Genomic DNA, 23,803 nt, shown 5'->3' with positions numbered 1-23,803 from the left:
TGTTACACAGAATATCTAACTTGTGAATATCGTGGTCACTTACCCTCGTCATTCCTGTCTGTAACACAGAACTATCTAACTTGTGTATATCGTGGTCACTTACCCTCGTCATTCCTGTCTGTTACGCAGAATATCTAACTTGTGAATATCGTAGTCACTTACCTCGTCATTCCTGTCTGTAACACAGAAATATCTAACTTATGGATATTGTGGTCACTTACCCTCGTCATTCCTGTCTGTAACACAGAAATATCTAACTTGTGTATATCGTGGTCACTTACCCTCGTCTTTCCTGTCTGTAACACAGAAATATCTAACTTGTGAATATCGTAGTCACTTACTTCGTCATTCCTGTCTGTTACACAGAATATCTAACTTGTGAATATCGTAGTCACTTACCTCGTCATTCCTGTCTGTTACGCAGAATATCTAACTTGTGAATATCGTGGTCACTTACCCTCGTCATTCCTGTCTGTTACACAGAATATCTAACTTGTGTATATCGTGGTCACTTACCATCGTCTTTCCTGTCTGTAACACAGAAATATCTAACTTATGGATATCGTGGTCACTTACCCTCGTCATTCCTGTCTGTAACACAGAAATATCTAACTTGTGTATATCGTGGTCACTTACCCTCGTCTTTCCTGTCTGTAACACAGAAATATCTAACTTGTGAATATCGTAGTCACTTACTTCGTCATTCCTGTCTGTTACACAGAATATCTAACTTGTGAATATCGTGGTCACTTACCCTCGTCATTCCTGTCTGTTACACAGAATATCTAACTTGTGTATATCGTGGTCACTTACCATCGTCTTTCCTGTCTGTAACACAGAAATATCTAACTTATGGATATCGTGGTCACTTACCCTCGTCATTCCTGTCTGTAACACAGAAATATCTAACTTATGGATATCGTGATAAACAACCCTCGTTATTCGCATCTGTAACATACATCTGTACTTAGCATTTTATCGTTTAACCCAAAACTATAGCAGAACTGTTCAAGAAGCAAATTAAATTATCAAAATTGACATGTTCCAACATCGTAGTGTTACTGGATCGGGTTATGGGCAAAACACCACAAAAACACCTTCGTAAGTTTCTCAACCATTAACCTGGTTTTTATTGCAGGCGACAAGAGATTAACTCTGCAATAACAAAGATAAAACAACATAACGATAATGTACATAATAAAGTTGACCATACGACACATTTCACACAGATAAATATACAAGTACAATACACCTATTACGTGATAACTAATACGTCACGGTTACAATACTAGTTTACATGTAGCACTGGCTCAACTAATACGTATCACAGTATAAAAAAACTATAACAGTTACAGATATAGTTGATACTGCACTGGATATATAAACGAAAGATATTACATTGAACAATGTGTTCTGACTGACTTATTTCATACATTACGTTATACGGTAAGTACGGAAAATAAAAATATAACATACAGATGTACAATTATCTGTATACATACTAAAAATACAATTATCATAAGCTGAATTACCTGTGTATGGCACAGAGTTATAGGGGAAATCTTGTCTGTTGTAAATATGACCGGCATCGTACAGGTGAGCGGGTCTGTAAAGTTACAAATGTACAGATCTAAATTACGGAACTAAATCGGTAGTAACATTATGTGATAATGATATACCTAGATAGGAAATTAGAAATACAGATATTCAAATAATATCATTACTTGAGATTATCAGCACAAGTACAAACTAGTATTACAGAAAAATATTGATAATGAAAGTAATTTAAATCTGACTTCTGATACCAAATATACTTAAGTAATCGATACAAATGCAATCAGTGGAGTTTGCAGGATAATAAAATAGCAAATCTTACAGTTATACATGAGGTTTGCAGATATTCACCCGCACGACTTTACAATTTCTCTGGTCACCTCACTGTCCATTCAGACAATGACCGGAACAAACAAAAAGCGCGAAATGGACAAGAGCCAATAAAATAAGACACAAGATTGCGACGTAAGACAAAGACAAAACTGACCAATGACCAAACGATACTATATAAGCAGACGAAAACTAGACTAAACACTTAGACGCATACAGTATAAACGAAACTAATAAATAAGACTAATACAATACTGAGACAATTCAATACAAATATTATAATTATAGATCCTGCCACAGTAGTCTGGATCGTTCACGCAGTGCAGTCTACATTGGCCATTAAAACGTACAAGATATGCTTTATAAAACATAACATTGGGTTAATATTTCGGGACAATGAGGAATAACTACTACATATCATGTCTTTTTGCAAAAAATACTACACTCTAAGGTAGAGGTATCGTTAGCGTACCAGTGTCACTCGGCTACCACCGAAGAACTTAACATCACATTGGTCTGGATTCTCAGATATTTGAAGACATTTTGACATATGCCTTCAGCACGGAGAGAATCTGAATATATTTCTATCCTCTGTGTCTATATTGAATGAGAAATAAAACACAGTTTCATTCTGTCAAGACAGATGTTTATACATTAAAATAAAGATACTGTACTTTAAGTCTGCTTACATGTATTATAACATAATAATTTTTTTTTAAATGTTGTGGATTCCGTTCTGCTTAAGATCCTTAAACACAAACAGTTCTTTGCTGATAAAGTTCGATCTCTTATTGAAGATAAACTGTTTAAGCATGAAAAATTGAAGCAGATATTTCAACTGGTACCATATTAATACATTACTTACTAAGTATAGACTCTGTGAAGATGACTTGTATCTAGCCTTGATGGAATAAATAGCATACCAAGAAATGTAGGAATCTGTAAAATTCGTAATGTAACTTAAACGAAATGCATTTTACTATAAATGACTTTTTTATGATAATGCTAGAGAAATGTATCTCGATAAAATATAAAGACGTTATTTATGAAAAAAATAATCACGCGGGTTCAAATACAAATTGCTCATATTTGACTAACCGTTATGAAACTCAAATACTGGTTTTACGTTTCCAGTTAACTAACATATATCGTTACTGAATCGAACAAAGATAGACAACTCCATATCAAAGCTTATCGGTTTGCACCTAAATCAATCTCTCTGTTAATGCATTAATTTGTAAACCAGAAACCCACTTGAATCATCAAATCAAATAAAAAATTTCGATAATCTGCCGCATATTGTAGCGATTTGGGTCAATTTGACACAGATCTGTAGAATTTGCTGCAATTATTCAGGATTGTTCTACTCGACATCACCAATACCCTCAGATGGGTGCAGTATCTGGGGGGAAAATCTTGTTAATGAAATATTTGGAATTAAATGTGTAAAAACTGATATTTTTTCTCAAATGTTTGCATCACTCGCTGTTACTGTGTAATTGGGAATTCATCCCTCCTCCAGACGTCATTAAGCAGGAACGTACACACGTGGTGTTAATTACCTATATGTAACATGGGAAATATAGACTTTTTTGTGACTCATATTGAAGTATGCTACTATATTTCTTTCGTAAGAAAATTTTTCACCGATTGTAAAATTAAACCCCACAGTATTCAAATGATCAAAACAGTGATATGAACTTACCTGAGCTGTCCATCGTCTCTGTGTGTGCCAGGTGAAGATTGGTAGATTAGTATAACAGTCTCAAGCAAAGAGCGATGGAGCTAGGACAGCTATCGGTTTTAGAGACTTGCTACCATCTTAGATACCGACCGTGTTGATAATATTGATATAAAACAAAACCAATAGGGTTTTATAGTTATATTAACTTCGTGAATTCTTCTTAAATACGGGGTAAATTGAAAGTACGGTTTAATCTGTTCGTTTTACTTCTAGATGACACTTGGCTACATCTGCCCTCACTAGTCTGATAATTGTACTAACAACTGTCAGGACCCTGTGAAATTATAGAGATCCTCCCGTATAACAGACATCGACTAAAATAAATATAACGTATTCCAACGTATCAAGAGAATATTTAGTGGGGGAATCTCCCAATTTCCTGTCGTATTCTCTGCTCGTCGTCTGTTGTCTCGTTTATATTTACTCACTCTCTGCCCAGTGATCTAAGTCGATGTTCATTTGCCTCTAGTGTTTTGCTGTATAGTCATAGACCTAGTTCTAGTTCATACTGAGAAACATAACACGCTTATCTGGTACCACCAGTCTAATGTTGACCATGTTACAGCTGTCCTACACCAGTCCCTCGCTCCTACCTTCCTGTGACCGTCCGGCTGCGGAATCAGGTTGCCATGTCTAACAACAATACGACAATGACGTCATATGTCATCCTATTGTGACGTCACATTCCGCATTTTTGCCGGAAATCGTATCGCCCATCCGTTTCCTATGTTTCGTATGTTCCTCTATAGTTATATAGCTTGTACCTATATTGAGACAAGAAAGTGTTTATTATCCAAAATCGTCAAAGAATATGGAGGCCTATAGATGATAGAAAGAAACAGTTCAATCCTGAACAACAATAATAACGAACAACGTCTATGCCTATCGCAAAATACCCTCTGTCCAAAAATCTTATGTGTAAAACACAATATACACTTAGAAGTTTTTGATGGCGTTACACTCCTTGCTATGGACTATGCTACAATCTATACTTTTTCGTGAACGAAGAAAGACAACTCCCATCGACGTGTTTTAGGCCCACCTTGTATTAGTTAATTCAAAGTCCTCGTGGTATTACCATGTTGAAGTGGACAATGTGGGGATTCTTATGATTTGGACTGTCATGGATCTTTGGATACCGTCTGAGGTATCGCGAGTCCTTTATCACCGTGACAGTATCAAATAAACATCTAATTCTACACAAGGTGTTAAGAAAGGAATTCTCGAGGTATTGAATTGAAACGAGTGATATTTTAGTGTTGGTTATCATGGTCATAAATAAAGAGTAAAAAACTGCCTTTGTGACCAGTTCTACAGAAAGGACTGCTTACGACCTATAGACTGGTTAAAAAAAACCCTGACTTACAAAATGTCCCATCAACTACCAATGCGGAAATAAAGATTATACATATGACAAACAAATGAAGTGGACCTTTCAATATAAATAGAATTAGATACAATAAAACAAAGTAATGAGTTACACTGCATCACAAAGTCCTTGTAGGAATCAGCAATGGTGCTAAAGGCCAGTCAGTGAAGACTAATCAAAAGAAATAGTCAAAATTTTGATGGGTGATACGTTATTCTATTAATTTTATACGTTTGGAAATTATCTACAATATCAAAGGCTATGATAATCAAATAGACTGAAATAAACATAAATCTATACAAATATGGAAACTCCTTCAATTTCCCTATCCTGCATAAAATTGTGTGATTCAATGAGAGACCGAAATTTTTATCAGCAAATACCAGTTTGTGATTTAGGAGGACTGAATTTCTTAGTTTGAATTTTATGGTGCTATCAGTACATAAATACATGTAGTCCTTTTTAGAGTAATTTATTTCACAAGTACTGGCAGCATCTGCAATATCTATCGCATGGCAAAACAGTAGGCTGTTTCCATACAGACAATATGAGTGTTGCAACCTCATGTAACTCTTTGGTGTGGAGATAATAAAGGTACAACCTCTTCCGACATGTGTTTGTTGGTGGGTTGTTACAGTATCATTTGTGAAGTTCTAACAACAATGAGGGTTTTTTTTTAGCTCACCTGGCCCAAAGGGCCAAGAGCAGTTATGCTATAGCGCGGCGTTCGTCGTCCGTCCGTCCGCCGAGCCGTCCGTCCTGCGTCCGTCAACTTTTCATTTAAACAACTTCTCCTGAAATACCGAAAGGCGTAGAGTTATCATATTTGGCTGGAAGGTTCCTTTGATGAAGCCAAACAAAGTTTTCTAAAAGAAATGACCTTGACCAATCTTCAAGGTCACAGGGGTCAAATGTGTTAAAACGTTTAAACAATTTCTTCCGAAATATCGAAAAACCTAGAATAATTTTATTTGCCCAGTATGTTCCTTTTATGAAGTCCAAGAAAGTTTGCAATTAGAAATGACCTTGACCCATAGTCAAGCTCACGGGGGTCAAATGTGTTAAACGTGGAACATATGCACAGATATAGTACTGTTGATCATAAAGATCCAGGTGAGCGATACAGGCCCTCTGTGCCTCTTGTTTTTTCTTTTTTTTGGTTTTTTTTTTATTAATCATGCAAATCGCTTTGAGCGATGGAAGTAACAAGTGATTTTTCTTTTTTAAATAATGGATGTATCCTTTGGATATCGTCATAATTCATCCCTCCAAGAAAACGTGTCTGCTTTTCTTCCAGCTCCCAAAATTTGTCATAAAACGCGCTGGTGCAATTATAAAAGTATCATGATGAGAAACATCACAGAGCAGTCTAACAAGCAGCTGCTTACGAAAGCGTGGATAACCCGTCGAGGGCCTCGCACAGCAAAGCGTCACAAAGATGCAGACTTTGGGTTCGACGTCATTTCCTTTCCTTTTTTTCGCGTGTGCAATGGCTTCTGGTGGTGAACCTGGGTCTGCGGCATTATTGCCGATGGTATATGATTATCTCAAGACAACATGCAAAGAAGTGGCTGACAACTTGAAGAAGAAACTAAAAGTTGTGAGTTTTCATTAAATTATTATATTCACGGTCCACGTACACACTACCTTGTTGAATAAGAGTGCTGTGTGCATTAAACAGACGAGCACGTGGCTTTACTTTCACAAAACACCGATTTTTAGTATTTTCATTGTTTGTATTTAAAGACATTGTGTTTTAATATATATACTTTTTAAATCATGGTTTCATCATCATTTATCGCTAGTTGTAGGTGTGGGGATCCACAGAACGTATATATTTATACATGAAATATTGCTAAATATCATACTTAAAAGCAGGAATTTGTCATTATATGTATATAATAGCAATATTTCACATATAAAATGTCTGATTCCTGTTGGTGGTCTGGCAGGTGATCATGTATGTTGTAAGGTGTGAAAGAACGAGAAAACACTGCTGATTGGCAAACACCAGCACTTACAAAACCACGACAACCCATACCTTTTACACTACCCCCTCTCCCATTTTTCTAAAGATTTCTTAAGTAATTACTGGTGACTCTAAATTCCCAACCCTTGGGATTCCATTATACACCAATCAATGTGAAAGGACAAGTGAAAGCATGTTCACAAGCATCTTCACGATAACCAAACAGTCATGGTCTGAATAATTCTGACAGTCTATTGAACATTTTTTTTTTATCAAAAGCAATTTCTTTCTACAACTATCCTTTGAATGTCAAATCTAGACCAATATAATAAGTTGATGGAATGTCAGAATATTTTGGACGATGTTGGTAACACTAAACTGAATGTGTTAAATGAAAAGGGGCAACTGAAGTTTTTTCTTATTCAAAGAAAATTAGTTCACATTAGAAAACAATATGAGACATTCTGACTTTCAATCAACATTTTTTTGTTATCAGTTTGGAGTAGATGATAATCAGAAATCTGACCATATCAAAATTGAGCAAAACAACCTGTGTCTGGATCAGCATTCAAACGATAATTGTAGAAAGAAATTATTTTTATTATTTATTAAGTTGAAATATCTCTTCTTCTTTTTTTCAGAATCCTCCTGAAAGTGGTTCTCCAAAACTGCATGAACTGTACAGTCATTGGCATCAGTAAGTTTTCATAATCCATTGTTGAAATTTCAACCTACTGTATATATTTACAATGATACCAGTTCACAATGTTTTTCTTAAATCTTTCATAAGTAGTGTAAGCTAGATGTAATAACACCTTGGTTCACTTACAGTAAATCACACTATTTTTAGTGTTCCTTGTCATTTTTTCAATTATATTGACTTTTGACCATTTTATTTGACATTGTGTCGTTAATAAATGAGTTTTGATCTGAAAACTCAGATTTCTAGCAATAATAAGGTGAGCATATACATGTGTTTATAAATTCTTGTTTTTTAACTGTTGAATGAATATGATAATTTACTATGAATTATGTACAAATTGATATCAGATAATGAATACACTTTTATGGCTAGTATTACTACATGTACAGAATAAACACACTAATTATAACTTGTAAAAAGTTGGACAAGCATTATAAAGCCATGTCACTAACACTTCCACTATAAACAAAGTCAGAGTATTTCCTTATAGACAAGAGTACAAGCAAGTCTTCATTTTCTGTTTTGAATGAGTTTGTATATACAGTATTCTTCTTCTGTAATTCAATCAGAAATACAATTTTCATCTTCAATTTTTGTCATTGTAGAACTGCAGGAGGAAAGAGAAAGCAATCCACTTCAGAGGGAGGGGTTGCAAAAAAATTGAAGACCGCAGATTCCAGCAGTGATGATTCAAGGTAGGATTAAGCATTGAGGATATCCTAACTTGTTTTTGCTGCATTGGTCTGTGGTGGAACACCAGAAAATGAAAATTTTATGTCATACATTTGCATACTAAACTGTAATTCAGACCTTTACTGGACTGTTAAAGATTGCTGCCATGATAGCTATCTTAAAAAATCCATTGACTACTTCTCCTGAATGGAAAATTGTCTACAGATGATCCTAACTGAAATTAAGACCCATGTTACATACTAGATAGTCACCATGCCAGCCTAAAGAAGAAGAAAATGTCAGCCTTTTCCTCTTGAACAGAAAGTGATACAAAGACATTCACTTCTGAGTTGTGTATGTTCTATACATGGTCCTAACTAAAATGCGTTCCCATGTCACATTCAGAATGGCCATTCACTGGTGGGGTCCCTGACAGATGTGTGCCAAAACCAACTCTTTCCCATTACACATGTAAATTTATTCTTTAAAAAAATAACAAAAAAAATTTCCAGTTCAAAATTTTGAGTCAGAAAAGAAAGGGTAAACAACACATAACAACTGAAGCATTTCTGCTGGTTTAGGTCTGAAAATAAAAGACAGAAAGAAATTATTATCTAGGAGAGGAACTTGTGCATGGTTAAATAGAACGCATATATAATTTTTAAAACTTTTTTTCTAAAAAAAGTAATGATGTATTTTGTAGTGATTCTGACATGGATGATGATGCAAAGCCAACCAAGCCTAAAGCCAGGTATGGTAATGTTCCACCACCACAGAGCCTGACCACTCCAACAGCCAGTGGTGATGCAAAGGGAGTTTTGAAGAAACGCCCAGCAAAGGACAGCAGTAGTTCTGATAGCTCCACTTCAGATAGCTCTGATGATGACAAAAAGAGGAAAACTACTGTAAACGCCAAATCCGCAATTAAACCTACTCCAAGTAAAAAGGCCAAGAAGGAATCTTCAAGTTCTAGCTCAGATTCCAGCTCAGATGAAGAGACCACCAAAGCAGTAACAAAGACTGCTATTACTCCAGTGTCCAGTAAGGGAAAAAGTGTAACTAAGAAAAATGATAGCAGTGACAGTGATTCAGAGTCTAGCTCATCAGAGGAAGACAGCAAGAAAGTTAAAAAGACCAAATTAACTGGAGCAAAAACAGTACAGAAAAAGAAGTTGGAAAGCGGTAGTGATGACTCCAGTGATTCAAGTTCTGATGAGGATGATAAACCATCTGTTAAAACAAAGCCTGTCACCAAGGTTACACCAGCAAAGAAACCTGAAAACAGTGACAGTAGTGATTCCAGTAGTGACTCTTCAGACATGGATAGTGGTTCAAAGAAAAATGCCAAGCCTGCTTCAAAACCAGTAATACCAGTTTCAAAGAAAGTTCCTACAAAAAAGGCTGATAGCAGCAGTAGCGACTCCAGTAATTCCAGCTCAGAGGATGAAAAAGTGAAAGCAGCTCCTACAAAGAAACAAGGAACAGTAACACCAGCAAAAGCAACACCTGCTAAGAAAAAGGATGATAGTAGCAGTAGTGATTCAAGTGACTCGAGTTCTGATGAGGATGAGAAATCGAAAGCAAAAGTAGTACCTGCTAAAAAGACAGTAACACCAGCAAAAGCAACACCTGCTAAGAAAAAGGATGATAGTAGCAGTAGTGATTCAAGTGACTCGAGTTCTGATGAGGATGAGAAATCGAAAGCAAAAGTAGTACCTGCTAAAAAGGCCGTAACACCAGCAAAAGCAACACCCAAGAAAAAGGATGATAGTAGCAGTAGTGATTCAAGTGACTCGAGTTCTGATGAGGATGAGAAACAGAAAGCAAAAGTAGTACCTGCTAAAAAGACAGTAACACCAGCAAAAGCAACACCTGCTAAGAAAAAGGATGATAGTAGCAGCAGTGATTCAAGTGACTCGAGTTCTGATGAGGATGAGAAATCGAAAGCAAAAGTAGTACCTGCTAAAAAGACAGTAACACCAGCAAAAGCAACACCTGCTAAGAAAAAGGATGATAGTAGCAGCAGTGATTCAAGTGACTCGAGTTCTGATGAGGATGAGAAACAGAAAGCAAAAGTAACGCCTGCTAAAAAGACAGTAACACCAGCAAAAGCAACACCTGCTAAGAAAAAGGATGATAGTAGCAGTAGTGATTCAAGTGACTCGAGTTCTGATGAGGATGAGAAATCGAAAGCAAAAGTAGTACCTGCTAAAAAGACAGTAACACCAGCAAAAGCAACACCTGCTAAGAAAAAGGATGATAGCAGCAGTAGTGACTCAAGTGACTCGAGTTCTGATGAGGATGAGAAATCGAAAGCAAAAGTAGTACCTGCTAAAAAGGCCGTAACACCAGCAAAAGCAACAACCAAGAAAAAGGATGATAGTAGCAGTAGTGATTCAAGTGACTCGAGTTCTGATGAGGATGAGAAATCGAAAGCAAAAGTAGTACCTGCTAAAAAGGCCGTAACACCAGCAAAAGCAACACCCAAGAAAAAGGATGATAGTAGCAGTAGTGATTCAAGTGACTCGAGTTCTGATGAGGATGAGAAACAGAAAGCAAAAGTAGCACCTGCTAAAAAGGCAGTAACACCAGCAAAAGCAACACCTGCTAAGAAAAAGGATGAAAGTAGCAGCAGTGATTCAAGTGACTCGAGTTCTGATGAGGATGAGAAATCGAAAGCAAAAGTAGTACCTGCTAAAAAGACAGTAACACCAGCAGAAGCAACACCTGCTAAGAAAAAGGATGATAGTAGCAGTAGTGATTCAAGTGACTCGAGTTCTGATGAGGATGAGAAATCGAAAGCAAAAGTAGCTCCTGCTAAAAAGGCCGTAACACCAGCAAAAGCAACACCTGCTAAGAAAAAGGATGATAGTAGCAGCAGTGATTCAAGTGACTCGAGTTCTGATGAGGATGAGAAATCAAAAGCAAAAGTAGTACCTGCTAAAAAGGCCGTAACACCAGCAAAAGCAACAACCAAGAAAAAGGATGATAGTAGCAGTAGTGATTCAAGTGACTCGAGTTCTGATGAGGATGAGAAATCGAAAGCAAAAGTAGTACCTGCTAAAAAGGCCGTAACACCAGCAAAAGCAACACCCAAGAAAAAGGATGATAGTAGCAGTAGTGATTCAAGTGACTCGAGTTCTGATGAGGATGAGAAATCGAAAGCAAAAGTAGTACCTGCTAAAAAGGCCGTAACACCAGCAAAAGCAACACCCAAGAAAAAGGATGATAGTAGCAGTAGTGATTCAAGTGACTCGAGTTCTGATGAGGATGAGAAACAGAAAGCAAAAGTAGTACCTGCTAAAAAGACAGTAACACCAGCAAAAGCAACACCTGCTAAGAAAAAGGATGATAGCAGCAGTAGTGATTCAAGTGACTCGAGTTCTGATGAGGATGAGAAATCGAAAGCAAAAGTAAGGCCTGCTAAATCCGCTCAAAAATCTCTTAACATAACCAAAATTAAGAATGACTCCTCATCAGATTCAGACAGCTCTGAATCTGAAACAGATAACCCTGTTACCTCAACCCCAGCTGTGACAGTGAAAGGGAGATGTGATGAGTCAGATGACCATGATTCTGGGGTTTCCTCAAATGGAGATGGTAAAAAGGTGAATAAGATGACATTCTTGACAAAGTATTGCTACAGAATAGCACATACATAGGATCTTAAATGAGTTTTCCTTTTATATGAGATTTTATAAAATTTTATCTTTGTGAACCTTAGCAAGCAAACACCAAGATGAGTTTCATAAAATCTTGTGAAATGAAAAAACAAATTACCAAATGACTCAGAAAATATACATCTTGACATGGTTTAAAGTTAAATTTATGTGAGGGGCAAAATCAAATAGAGCAATTATTTTGTTAAGCTGTTTTCAATCCATAACCTACTATATATCACTGTCTATAAATCACATCGTAATCAATTTGTAATTGGTATATTACACTAATGACATATATGGAAAAAATGGCAAATTTACTGTGTAACAGGCGGATTATGTGATTATATTGTATTTTCAAAGTTTTTGCTCTATTCAAATTCTTGAAACAGAAAGGATGTATCTTCATATGCCCATGAAAAAAGATTTTTCGGCTGGATGTATTATGATTGCATTGTCAATCTGTCTGTCATAAACTTTTATTTGGATGGAGATACCTTCCAATGTTTGCAGCCAATAATTTTTAAGGTTGTAGCATTCATAAGACAAAAATACCTCACAGACAGTTACATTTTAATTGAAAAATCCTGTGTAACATCCGACAAATCAGTACCCCAACCCATCCTTCCTGGATAATACAACTGTCTGTTGTTAAACAGAACGACATAGTACCCAGACTGTTACATTTTAATTGATAAATCCTGTGTAAAATAGCAATTTTTTCTACAGGTGTCGCCTGTAATAAATGGAGAAGATTTCAAAACCCCAGATGGACAAGGTACAAAGAAACAGACACCAAAAAGTAAAGTAAGTATTGTTGATGAGGGAGCTTTATGGTCTAATATTCAAATATATTACAATTATTTGATCAGATTTCAGTAAGGTGAAACATTGTGATGTAAACAGACAATCATATGAAAATGATGGAACATATCTTGTCCTGACAAAGGGGCAGACTTCATAGTTTGCTTCACCTATACATGTATTTAATATGCCCCCCGAGATCGAAGATTTTGAGGGGGCTGTCTGTCCGTAAATTCTTTGTTTCTGTCAGATAATTTTGATTACTACTCTCAGATATGTACCAAACCTTCTTTATAGATATAATAAGAATGGGAAAATAGCAAGTCCCTCACATCGTTTGGCGGACTCAGATATAAGCTTTATTTGCCTTTCACTTTCCTTACTTTGTAGAGTATGCTCCATGGTGTCCATACCAATCAGTAAGTGATATTCTTTTAGAGAATGCTTCCTTATTTACATGCATTTCTGATGACCTTTCACTTGATATCACAGTGTTCACCTACACCTTCAATGTATATCAAAAAACCAAAAATTCAGTTGAATGTCCTAGCCCTCATGTTTGCTTAGCCTTAACGAATGGCTTCCCCTTGGGGGTATATTTTTTCTCTAACATATCTTGTTTATTATTCATTGCAGCAATTTTGCTTTGAATTTTTCAGAAAACCCCAAACACTCCATTCCGTCGTGTGAAATCAGAGGATATAAGGGTTGATGAACGATTAGGAGACAATTCATTTGAAGCCAAGGTTTGTATAAATAAGCTAAATCTAGAATCATTTCCCCACTTAGACCTGTCTGATAACTAATTTAGAAGTAAACCTCTGGACACTTTGAATAGACAGATGGTTAAGAAAATGATTTGTTTATTAAAAAGCAATGGTTTTTTGCCTAGTGATAGTTTGAACCTTGAACATTGAATTGTTCATATCAGATTGAAACTACTGGAAAGTGCCATAACATCCATTAACAATGACTCCATGAGGCAATATTGATATAATAGATCTGGATCTGCATTTTTAATCCTTGTCATACTAGTATACTGATATATCAGCTTATCTTTAATTTCATTAAAGTGGAAATTGATAATGCTTTCCTTGATGTTATTTTCTTTTCTTTTCTTCAGTCTGGTTCCCAGGGTTCATGGGGAGAAAGGGCTAATAGGGATCTCAAATTTACAAAAGGCAAATCATTCAGACATGAAAAGACCAAGAAAAAGCGTGGGAGTTACAGAGGAGGCGCTATTGACACATCCACTCACTCCATCAAGTTTGAGGACAGTGACTAAATTCTTGACCATTGTGAATAGAATGGAATAAATCATTTATATAAATTTTTTAAAATTATTACAGACCTTCATCCTGTAAATCCAGACTTTGGTGAACAACATTACTGGAACTTATTGTGTACACTCATGTGATGTCACCAGTCACAAGGATTATATTGCAAGTCATAATTTTCAATTCCCAAACTGCTGCCAGGTGAATAGTAGATTACCTTGGACCAGAATGGTTGTGTGTTGTGTGGGTCAGCAGTTGAAGGAACATACTAAGGAAGGACACCACAAGACATGTCTGAAGTTGTGCAGCACTAAGACGGATGTTGCTTGTTGTAGTTTCGTGTCTGGATGATTTAAGTAATGTTGTAAGTTTTGTAAAGTCTGTAATTCCATACCATTTGTATCAGATTGTCATTGCACACATAAGATAAAAACTATACAAGTTTTTGTCACTCCAGTATAAAACTACCATAGGTGATGACAGGTTTTTCTAGATCAGGCAAGGAAACTAGTCCACATTCCCACTGAGTATTAATAAAAGATAACCCAACTTTCATAGTGTGAAGGAAATATTTTGATACAAGGACCTATTTTTTGGTTACCTATTCTTTGGTTTCAATATTAAAAATTAACTAGTCTGCAAATTAGTACAGTTAGTTTCTTTTTCACATTACATGTAAAAGTAGCTGTGAAATGTCCTTAATGTGATCAGGCCATTGAAATATTCAGTGACCTGATGGATAATTCTTTGATATGGAAAGAAACCAAAGTATCATTTCAGTTCAGTCGATGAACATGTTTATTTCCTGGACTGGTATCCTGTATTATTGTCATCATAACCCTGGAATCAGGTTAAAATTAATAAATACTGAATGATTAAAACAGCATTTTGTTATACTTCAATACTGTACATTATCGGTATCTGTAGATACATTACAGGAATTTGCAGTACAGACACTTGTCAATCTCGTAGAAACCATTAGCTTCTATGTTATGTTTAGTTTGGCTGATAAAAGTACAGTTTTTTTATCACTATTAGTTCTTTTATATATGCAGTTCAGTACAGTTCTTAGCTGGTTAATCTTAACATTTAGAAAGAAAAAAAACCTAATTAAATATTTCATATCAAGGAAAATTTTTTTTAATCTGTTCAAGGGTTTTGATATAGAACAGCATTCAACACGCTGGTTAATGCTTAATCCAAGTAAAAAAGATTCAGTTGATATATGTCTGAGCTGGAAAATTAGTTTTCAGTTGTTGAGAGGATTTTGCTTCATGTTCAATTGTAAAGGGTGCTAAAAAGGATGGTTAATGTCCAGTTTTCGGCAGAAATGTTACAATCGTGTATTGAAATATTTATATTTTCATGTCATTGATGTTATAACACCGAGACTGTCAGTTCAATAAATGTAAATTAAGATATATATCATTGAGTTGTGTTAATTATAGAACATCTGACCACATATCAACAAGTTATTACCTATAAGCTTGCACTTTATACGGAAACTATCAAATATAGTTGTCTACGTTGGACACAACAGAATTCTACACAAGATGGATATGAAATGACAATTCAGATTACACAGAAACAAGTCAACACCTCAAACATGTAAATAATCTTAGTTTATTTCACAAAGAAAATATACATTTTGTACAACATTGTAACTTCAATATTAGTCGATAATAGATCCACGTACACCAATGGCATTCAAACTAAGTGTTTAGATTCAGTATAGCAGACTACATGTAGGAGTGTCTACAGTAATGTACAACAATGGATTAGGTAATGCTAAAGCCCATTAAACAGAGCTGACAATGCACTGAGCATTGATTCTATTGTCAGTTGTATAGCATGCTGTACGTAAAAACACTTTGTACATATCACAAGAACTGACAGAATCGTAAATAGGTAAGAATGCTGAATATCACAAAGACATAAAACTTTTGGTAAGTTGAATCTTATAAATAGTAATTAAAGGACAGAAAAAGTAATTGTAATAGTTTGGCATTTATATATTTATCTGTAATCCATGTTTCTGATTTGAAAACAAGATTTTACTACATTTTTATATCTATTTGTATTTCAAATCAAATGGGATGTATCGAGGTGATTGTACATGAAATAATTACATTTTAAAGTCAGAAATACAGTGCTGTATTGATAAACATCTGAGTTGGTAAGCAGAGTTCATCTAATGGTTCAACTGACTTTAAAAAGTGTAGATATTCTGTATAGAAGTGAAAACCAGATGAATTCTGTTCTTATTAATTGGCATAAAGTGGTATATATAATACTGAGTTCCATTCAACATCAACAATCAATACGAAGGGAAATAATGCAGATTTCTAGTCTTATAGTCAACAATAATTTATAAATACTTTGACATGATTTATATACACTTCTGAAAATACTGGAGACAAGAAAAAAGATGTATAAAACTACAAGCTTTCCATGAAGCTAAAATACACAAATGTGTTCATATTTTTTAAGCTGTTTTAGTAAATACCTTAAATACTCTGTTTATAATCACAGTATATGTCTTCTTTTTTTGAAAATATCTAAATAATTCTCAACAAATATCACAGTTTCTATCAGTAATTATAACAAGCACATTTTTGAACAATTCAGTTATATGTTTTGATGTACTGAACGGCAGCACTTCATGACTTGGGGAAATCACAAACGTCTATCACAGTTACTTTCCAACACAGTTTAAAACATTGGTCCTGATGTATTCATTGGAATTTTTTCTTCTGATATGTATTACTAGATGGTTTTTTTCACATCATGAAAACTGGACAAGTTTCCGAGGGACTAGATTTGCTCCCTTGATTGGCGATGACACTGCAGTTGTTAGCAAACGAATGTTTTCACGGATGTAATTGACACGTTCCATTCTGAGTCTAGGGTCAGGATGCGGTCCAGCCATGGGTTGGGTGGAAATTCCTCGAGGTGGGTTGTACTGGGGTAACACCCCCTTTACATTGTAGCTCCACTGCATGTCTGGTGTCTAAAAACAAACAAATGGGTTACTCAACCTTGTTCAATATCAGGAGCTATTTTCACGGGAAATATGTTGATTGTGTTTGCAGTCTTTACCTATATATCTGGTCATAAGTATTGATAAATGATTAAATGAAAATAATGTACAAATCCTGAAATTTTCATAGTATTCAAACTTCACATGCGGGTTTGTATGATTTTTATCTTGCTAACAAAATTTCAGATCAAGACTTGCGAATTCTTGGAATTTGTCACAGTCACAAGGTTCAAAATACCAAGAAACGAGGTCAACATTCTTGTATAGTTTTCAATCAACTACTACTGTAAGACAGAGTGACAGGTGCAATGACTTGTATGAGTTAATACAATAACATCTTTTCTATACAAACCTGTATTATGAGTTTAGCCTGGTACAGTTTACCATAGACTGCTGGTTTGAAATTGATTTTGACCAGTGTTCCATTGGTCCCTTGTGGTAGGAGTTCTCCAGACTGGGGGCTTACCACAAACTCAGGATCACTTCCCGCAGTGAAATAAGCATTATATATCACTGGGTGTCTACAATGTTTAAAGAAATATGTACAGTAAGGCGGTAGGTGTTTATCACACACTTTATCTTATTATTATATTATTATTCTTATCTAGAAAAATTGTGATATTTGTCACAACACAACAAAATTCTTGAATCTGAATTCTGTCAAACACTTAAACATAGTTTAAGGATTGTTTTTATTGAAACATCAATATTTTATATAATTTTTGTAACATAGCAACAAAGTATTTTGTGCATTATCATGTATTTGATAGAAATAAGAAAAAACATGACAACACAGGTTTGAAAGGAACTTGCAACATGCAATTAAAAAGAATACTGACAGGAAATCTGATCACAAAAATATTCTTTAACTTGCGATGTCTAATTGTGTGTCTTGAATATGAGACTATGATAAGTAAATTTTTACATAATGCCTGTTTTAGGGGGAGGTGCAAGATAACACTAGTAGACTATTAGACAAACTATATCAGTATTTATTCCACCTTTAGCATTTCAGGATTTAAATTGACGACAGGACACCTGTTATAGACTTACTTAGCTTGACTGGTGAGTCGGAAGCCTACACTAGATTCCTGGTTCAGTCCTGTAGCTTCAATGGTAATGGTGTCGTCAGATGGAGGCTCTGCTGCTACAAACTTTAGAGGGAACCGCCACAAGCCTCCTGTGGCTGCTTTTACTACCAGCTCCACATTGTGGCTGTAACATTGAAAGACTACATATTAAATGGCAGCACTTACAGATAAAAGGCGAGCTACAAGCATGAACCTCTCTAGACATTAAAGGTACATGTATGTATTGGTAATGTGCATCAACAATGTTGTTTTGACATACATTATAACTGGACATTCATTTGATCAGGTAGAAAGCCATGATAACTAGAAAGCAGAATTCTTTATACCAAACGCTGAATGTGAAATGTTTTGTGAAGTGCTTTATCTTCATATAAAAATATCTTGGCTTTCAAGATGACTAATAGAAAATATTTCTAGTGGTAAATGTGTTTTGGAAGTCATTAAATGTTAAGGTAGTTATGTTGTCATATTGACTTCATATAAATGGTAATGAGTTATTGCCATTTTTAATGTTTAATGCTTTATGCCAAATGTCGAGTGCAAAATACGTAATGAGAAATTTTTTCTATTCAATTTGCTTATAGATATTTCAAATTTCATAATGACCTAAATTCATATGAAATTATCTCTAATGTTTTGGGTTATTTAATTGCTATATAGATAAATATAAATGTGAAGAGTTGTTATTTGTTTATTTTGTTTGGGAAATTCTGCATAATTAATTACTGATTTTTAGTGCTTTTTGTGAAATGAATTATAGTAAATACTTTGTGTGAATTGCATAATGTGATATGCTTTGTGCAAAATGCTTCATGTGTGGTATCTTTTATAAAATAGGCCATAGTAATTGTAGATACTGAATACTCTACAGCTGTTCTAGGCCTACAGACAACCATGGACATTTTGTGTATACCTTTCCAATTTGATTATTCTCCATAAATTACTTCATGATCCAAACCTTTTGCATTTATGCATATCAGATCCAGCAGTTCGCTTAAAGCAATTTTCATATAGTATTTAGCATGGTGTACCAGGTTTCTATTAGACTTTGTATTAATAAGAATATTTATAATGTTTCAAACTGTTTTACCATGCAGAATGACCTGGACCATATTTCATGTTTCATGAACAGGACTGGATGTAATGGTCTGTCTGCATAAAGTCATTGGCCCTGAACTAAACACTGTTAAATTGATTACATTTACATTGTACGGCTGTTTTTGAAGAATCTAGTAGATACAGGTGGAAAAAATATTGAAAAATTACGATAAATATTTTAGACTGCTGTATGGCTCACCTCATTGGTTTGAAAGGTGCATAAACAACATTGTAGACAAGAATGACTAAGCCAGAACTAGTATCACGTTGTTGACGAACCAACTTCACTGCCACAGAATTCTGAAGGTTTTCCCGCGCCTCGTTATCAGAGAATCCCAGCTCATGAACAAATTCCTCTGCTGTGGCTAATGCTGGAAACAAAAAAACAATACCAGCTTATGTTAGTGTCAAATCTATAAACATTACCAACCTATGATTTTATCAAATTATTGAGGATAGAAAATAATGTTTCCTCTTACTGGGTACAAATGTCTCCTAAATATATACTTGACTTTCCATTCCTTACTATTACCATCAGTTATTTTTCATCAGGATAATGTGGTTACAAACTTCATTTTGAAAAAGATAGATCAAACTTTCTTACCATGAATAAAATTTGATCACTCAGTGGTATTGCTGATTAAATCAGTTTAAATCCTTCTACAATTTCTGATCAGAAGCATCATCAACATTTACAAGAAATATCTTACTTTCTCCGATCACTACTCCATCAGGTATCTTGGGTTTCTGGTCTTTTGGTGTAACAGATCTGGTAAGAATGCTTCGTTGTGGCCCAGAGCTGGCTGGGGCCACACCTGCCAGTGTGACCTCTAACCTTTCCTCCACACGGTCTCTAGCCTTGCACTCAATCACTGCCCCCTGGGTGTCCTTAGCTGGTTTGGATTCAGGAATGCCACTGATGGGATAGACCCATCTGATCTCCTGGAGGCCATCGCTACCAGTGGTCGCCAACTGGTAACTATGAAAACATTGAACATATGATGAATAATAAAGAAAAAGATTCTTTCCAAACTGATTAACTCTCAAATTTTTACACATCAACAGGGCCAAAGTTACCATAGGGAAAAGTATTTAAGTTATATTTTTTTGAAAAGTTCATATTTGAACAGAATCCATGAAAATTACTCTAGACCTTGACTAACAGAGGTAACTTAGTAGAATAACTACCAGTTATGAAAAGTTCTGTAAGTCCATTTAATGTATCAAACCTGATTTATGACCTACCCTTCACTATCCCTAGGAGCATACTGCCATTTTCCGCCATCCTCCTTCCGTACTACAACTGTACATAGAGCATCATACTTCATCATCTCTGTTGGAGCAAAGCACACTGGGATATCCAATGTGGATTTAGGTCCGACTCGGATCATGTGTCTGTGTTTGAGCAGCAAGCAGAATGCCGAGTCATCAGCCATTTTGTTAGATGGACTTGCTTGTCCATTCATCAGTCCATCAATCTCTGAATTCGTGTCTACAATGAATGTGACAATATGAAAAGACAGTTTCAATGAAGTAGTCACATTAAGATATTTAAACATCAAATTGTACATACAGTTGAAACTCATTGTCTCTAAATCACTTGAGTCGAAATATTTTTCAAGTCCCAATTTTTTTCCTTTTATACCTTTGTAATTTTAGTTCGGATTACTCGAATTACACCGAGACGAAATTTCAGTCCCTTCAATTGTAAAGCAGGGGAAAAGTCATTCGTTGATGGGAAGCTTATGTTATATTACGGATCTCACACTGACTGTATAATGTACCCACCTCTAAGTAAGATATCCACTAAGACAGCATGGTCCATAGGATTACGGAAAGGAATGATAAGGGTGGTGTTGGAGCCGGCCTCTGTAAACACACTGACCGGGTCCTGGGGAAGAGGCAGTAGTCCTGTCCCAGAGGCAATGAACACCCATTCACCAAGCTATGTGCATAAAAAACAGCATGCATTACCTAGTTCATGTTTAAAGGAAGTGACAACATAAAATGTTGATCATTATATGCATGGAGTAATGAAAAACATATTGCCTTACCTGTTCACTGTTGAATATGACCTTAGTCAGGTGGTCACCCTGACCTAGAGTGGATGGCATGAAGTGGATAGGCACTTCAATAGAAGATCGTGGTCGAAGCACTAGTGGGCGTTCATTGTCACGTTCCAATGAGAAGTTATTGGTGTTGGACATTGTTGGGATCAACTCCAAGGTCTCATCTGTTGGGTTCTCCAACATGATAGTCTGTTTCGTCCAACTGAAGCAGACATAGATAATACAATTGAAGTAGTCAGAAATACAGTAAAACAAATAGCATATGGAGAGTTTATAAAATGAAAATTTCCCTTCATAGGCTTATCATGGAAATTACTGCTTGTAAATACAATGGCTATTGCAGCATAACATTAGAATATTATAAACTATTTATACAAGACATATATCTGAATGGTAAACACACAGCTACTTGTCCGTCTGTAGTGAACACCCTGTAGGATCTCGTAACACCTAAGTCTTAACTCCTACAATGTTAAGTCACTCCACAATCTAACTAAATTATGGGTCTTACCGTCCAAGATCACACTCCATGTGTGGGAGAGTGGTCTGTGGTGGGGGCTCAGCTTGAAGGCGAAGGTCGTACCAGAACTCTCCCACGCTCTCATGATAAAATATCAGACTGGAATTGATACAAGCAGTATTTTATGTGATATCATGGTACAGCTGTTTAACAAGATGTCTGATATACAAAAAGTCTTTGCAATCAGTGAAGAAAATCGTGTTGAAAAAGCTATTTCTCAAAACATTTGATTGTATATCATAAATTCTTCAGTCAATTGTGATGTATAAGTTTGTAGGATTAAGTCCTGATGCATATTGAACTAATTCTTCATTTGTGTATACAGAACAGGACCATAATTCTACAGAACCTACCTTCCTCTCTGTTTGCCAACAATAGCTGGAGCATATGTTACAGTGTACACATCCTTTTCTCCAGCGTCCAAAGAAATACTGGAGGGCCCAGAGAGGTTGCGTCCCTCTATTTGGGCTTGAATGGTGATGTTGTCAGGTGTGGGGTTCCGCACGATTACTTCTATCACAGCTTTTTTCTGTAAAATAGATTTACACAATGTTGATTTTTATCTTACACTGAACTTTGTGATCATCAGGATTTACAGAACCAATGTCTTAAAAAAAGCTTGGTGAAAACTATAAACTTACAGCAAAGGGATTAAAAGAAACAAATGAAACATTATTTTCACTGGCAGAAAATGGTCTGGTAAACTACAGGTATAAAACCATGACTTAAAGCTGTGTACAAAAACTTCAAAGAAAATTTCTGGCTGTTTGTTTTTGTAAAGACATTACACATTCACATTCTACAGATCTCAAACATTTGTACTAATAACTCCATGACCATAACGTACATTGTTAATAAGAAAAAAAGTTTCTCATAGATATATACCTGACAAGCACAGACGACAGACATGATGCGCTCTGGTGGTGGGGGTTTCACATGGACCTCCAGGGAGTACCAGATGCGGTAACCATAGTATTTCCTACTCTCCTCATCCTCATCTTCTGGAATTTCATCTCCGTCACTATCTATCTCACTGCAAAGGCAAATAATACAATAATTAGAAATTAGTAATGAAAATGATGTTTAAGATGCTTTTAGCAAATGTAATATATAGCAGAATGTTTATTTGCTATGCTTAGGTAATTTCATGATTGTCTCAAAAATGACATTTTAAAACAACATTTTGAGTTTGTTTTGATAATATTATGAAACCACACTACTTGTTTTCACACCTGATATCAACAGCTATTTTGCTGATTTAATCAGCTTAATTGGTATTTTTTCCTATCTTTGATACACTTTACAATAGAAAAGATGAAAAGTAAGATATTGTATATACTAGATACTTAGTACTCACATGACTGGGTTTTTGCCAGCGATGAAGGCCACTATGCCCTTGTAGATACCACGTTTGGATGGTGTGAGGGACATGTTGTACACCCCAGTCTTACCCTGGAGCACGGTCAGGGAAGTGTTTCCACTCAGGAAAGGCAGATCAGACTCAACCTAGGGAGGTAAAAAGGAACATAAAATGGCAGGTCACATTGAACCTGGGGGGAAGGAAGGAACATAGAATGGCCAGGTCACACTGAATCTGGAGGGGAAGGAAGGAACACAGAATGGCCAGGTCAAACTCAACCTGAGGGGGAAGGAAGGAACATAGAATGGCCAGGTCACACTGAATCTGGGGGGGAAGGAAGGAACATAGAATGGCCAGGTCATGCTGAATCGGGGGGGGGGGGGAAGAAATGAACATAGAATGGCCAGGTCACACTGAATCTGGGGGGGAAGGAAGGAACATAGAATGGCCAGGTCACAATGAATCTGGAGGGGAAGGAAGGAACACAGAATGGCCAGGTCAAACTCAACCTGAGGGGGAAGGAATGAACATAGAATGGCAGGTC

The 23,803-nt window shown here is 35.9% G+C and overlaps 2 protein-coding genes across 5 annotated transcripts in view; one reads left to right on the top strand and one right to left on the bottom strand.

The window, feature by feature from the left end:
• Positions 1-6,485: 6,485 nt before the first annotated feature.
• Positions 6,486-15,504, top strand: LOC132545783 (nucleolar protein dao-5-like). Of its 4 annotated transcripts, none has more exons than XR_009554049.1 (8): positions 6,486-6,597; positions 7,608-7,663; positions 8,275-8,364; positions 9,045-11,754; positions 12,730-12,807; positions 13,195-13,223; positions 13,464-13,550; positions 13,928-14,016. XR_009554049.1 is itself a non-coding variant. In XM_060209473.1 (7 exons), exons 1-7 carry the CDS (start codon positions 6,487-6,489, stop codon positions 14,087-14,089), a joined length of 3,294 nt encoding a protein of 1,097 aa, XP_060065456.1. In that variant the 5' UTR covers position 6,486; the 3' UTR covers positions 14,090-15,504. The 4 variants fall into 4 exon arrangements, 2 of the variants coding, with proteins under 2 accessions (XP_060065456.1, XP_060065455.1); XR_009554048.1 differs by having other exon boundaries at positions 9,045-11,949; XM_060209473.1 differs by lacking the exon at positions 13,195-13,223 and having other exon boundaries at positions 13,928-15,504.
• Positions 15,505-16,775: 1,271 nt separating this feature from the next.
• The window catches only part of LOC132545790 (cilia and flagella-associated protein 47-like), a 51,463-nt gene continuing 44,435 nt past the window's right edge, over positions 16,776-23,803 (bottom strand). Inside the window, exons 49-60 of the mRNA XM_060209482.1 lie at positions 23,257-23,405; positions 22,785-22,932; positions 22,253-22,428; positions 21,891-21,998; positions 21,365-21,581; positions 21,099-21,255; positions 20,556-20,802; positions 20,021-20,289; positions 19,510-19,681; positions 18,175-18,336; positions 17,474-17,642; positions 16,776-17,091 (exon numbers count right to left, since the gene is read on the bottom strand). Of these exons, the coding sequence (XP_060065465.1) occupies positions 16,867-17,091; positions 17,474-17,642; positions 18,175-18,336; positions 19,510-19,681; positions 20,021-20,289; positions 20,556-20,802; positions 21,099-21,255; positions 21,365-21,581; positions 21,891-21,998; positions 22,253-22,428; positions 22,785-22,932; positions 23,257-23,405 (2,199 nt within the window). The 3' untranslated portion in view covers positions 16,776-16,866. The remainder of the gene's footprint in view (positions 17,092-17,473; positions 17,643-18,174; positions 18,337-19,509; positions 19,682-20,020; positions 20,290-20,555; positions 20,803-21,098; positions 21,256-21,364; positions 21,582-21,890; positions 21,999-22,252; positions 22,429-22,784; positions 22,933-23,256; positions 23,406-23,803) is intronic.

The sequence above is a fragment of the Ylistrum balloti genome, unplaced genomic scaffold (assembly GCF_031769215.1).
Source record: "Ylistrum balloti isolate Yb309-2 unplaced genomic scaffold, AGI_CSIRO_Ybal_v1 Utg369856, whole genome shotgun sequence".
NCBI lineage: Eukaryota > Metazoa > Mollusca > Bivalvia > Pectinida > Pectinidae > Ylistrum > Ylistrum balloti.
This window is presented reverse-complemented; position numbering and strand designations above follow the sequence as displayed.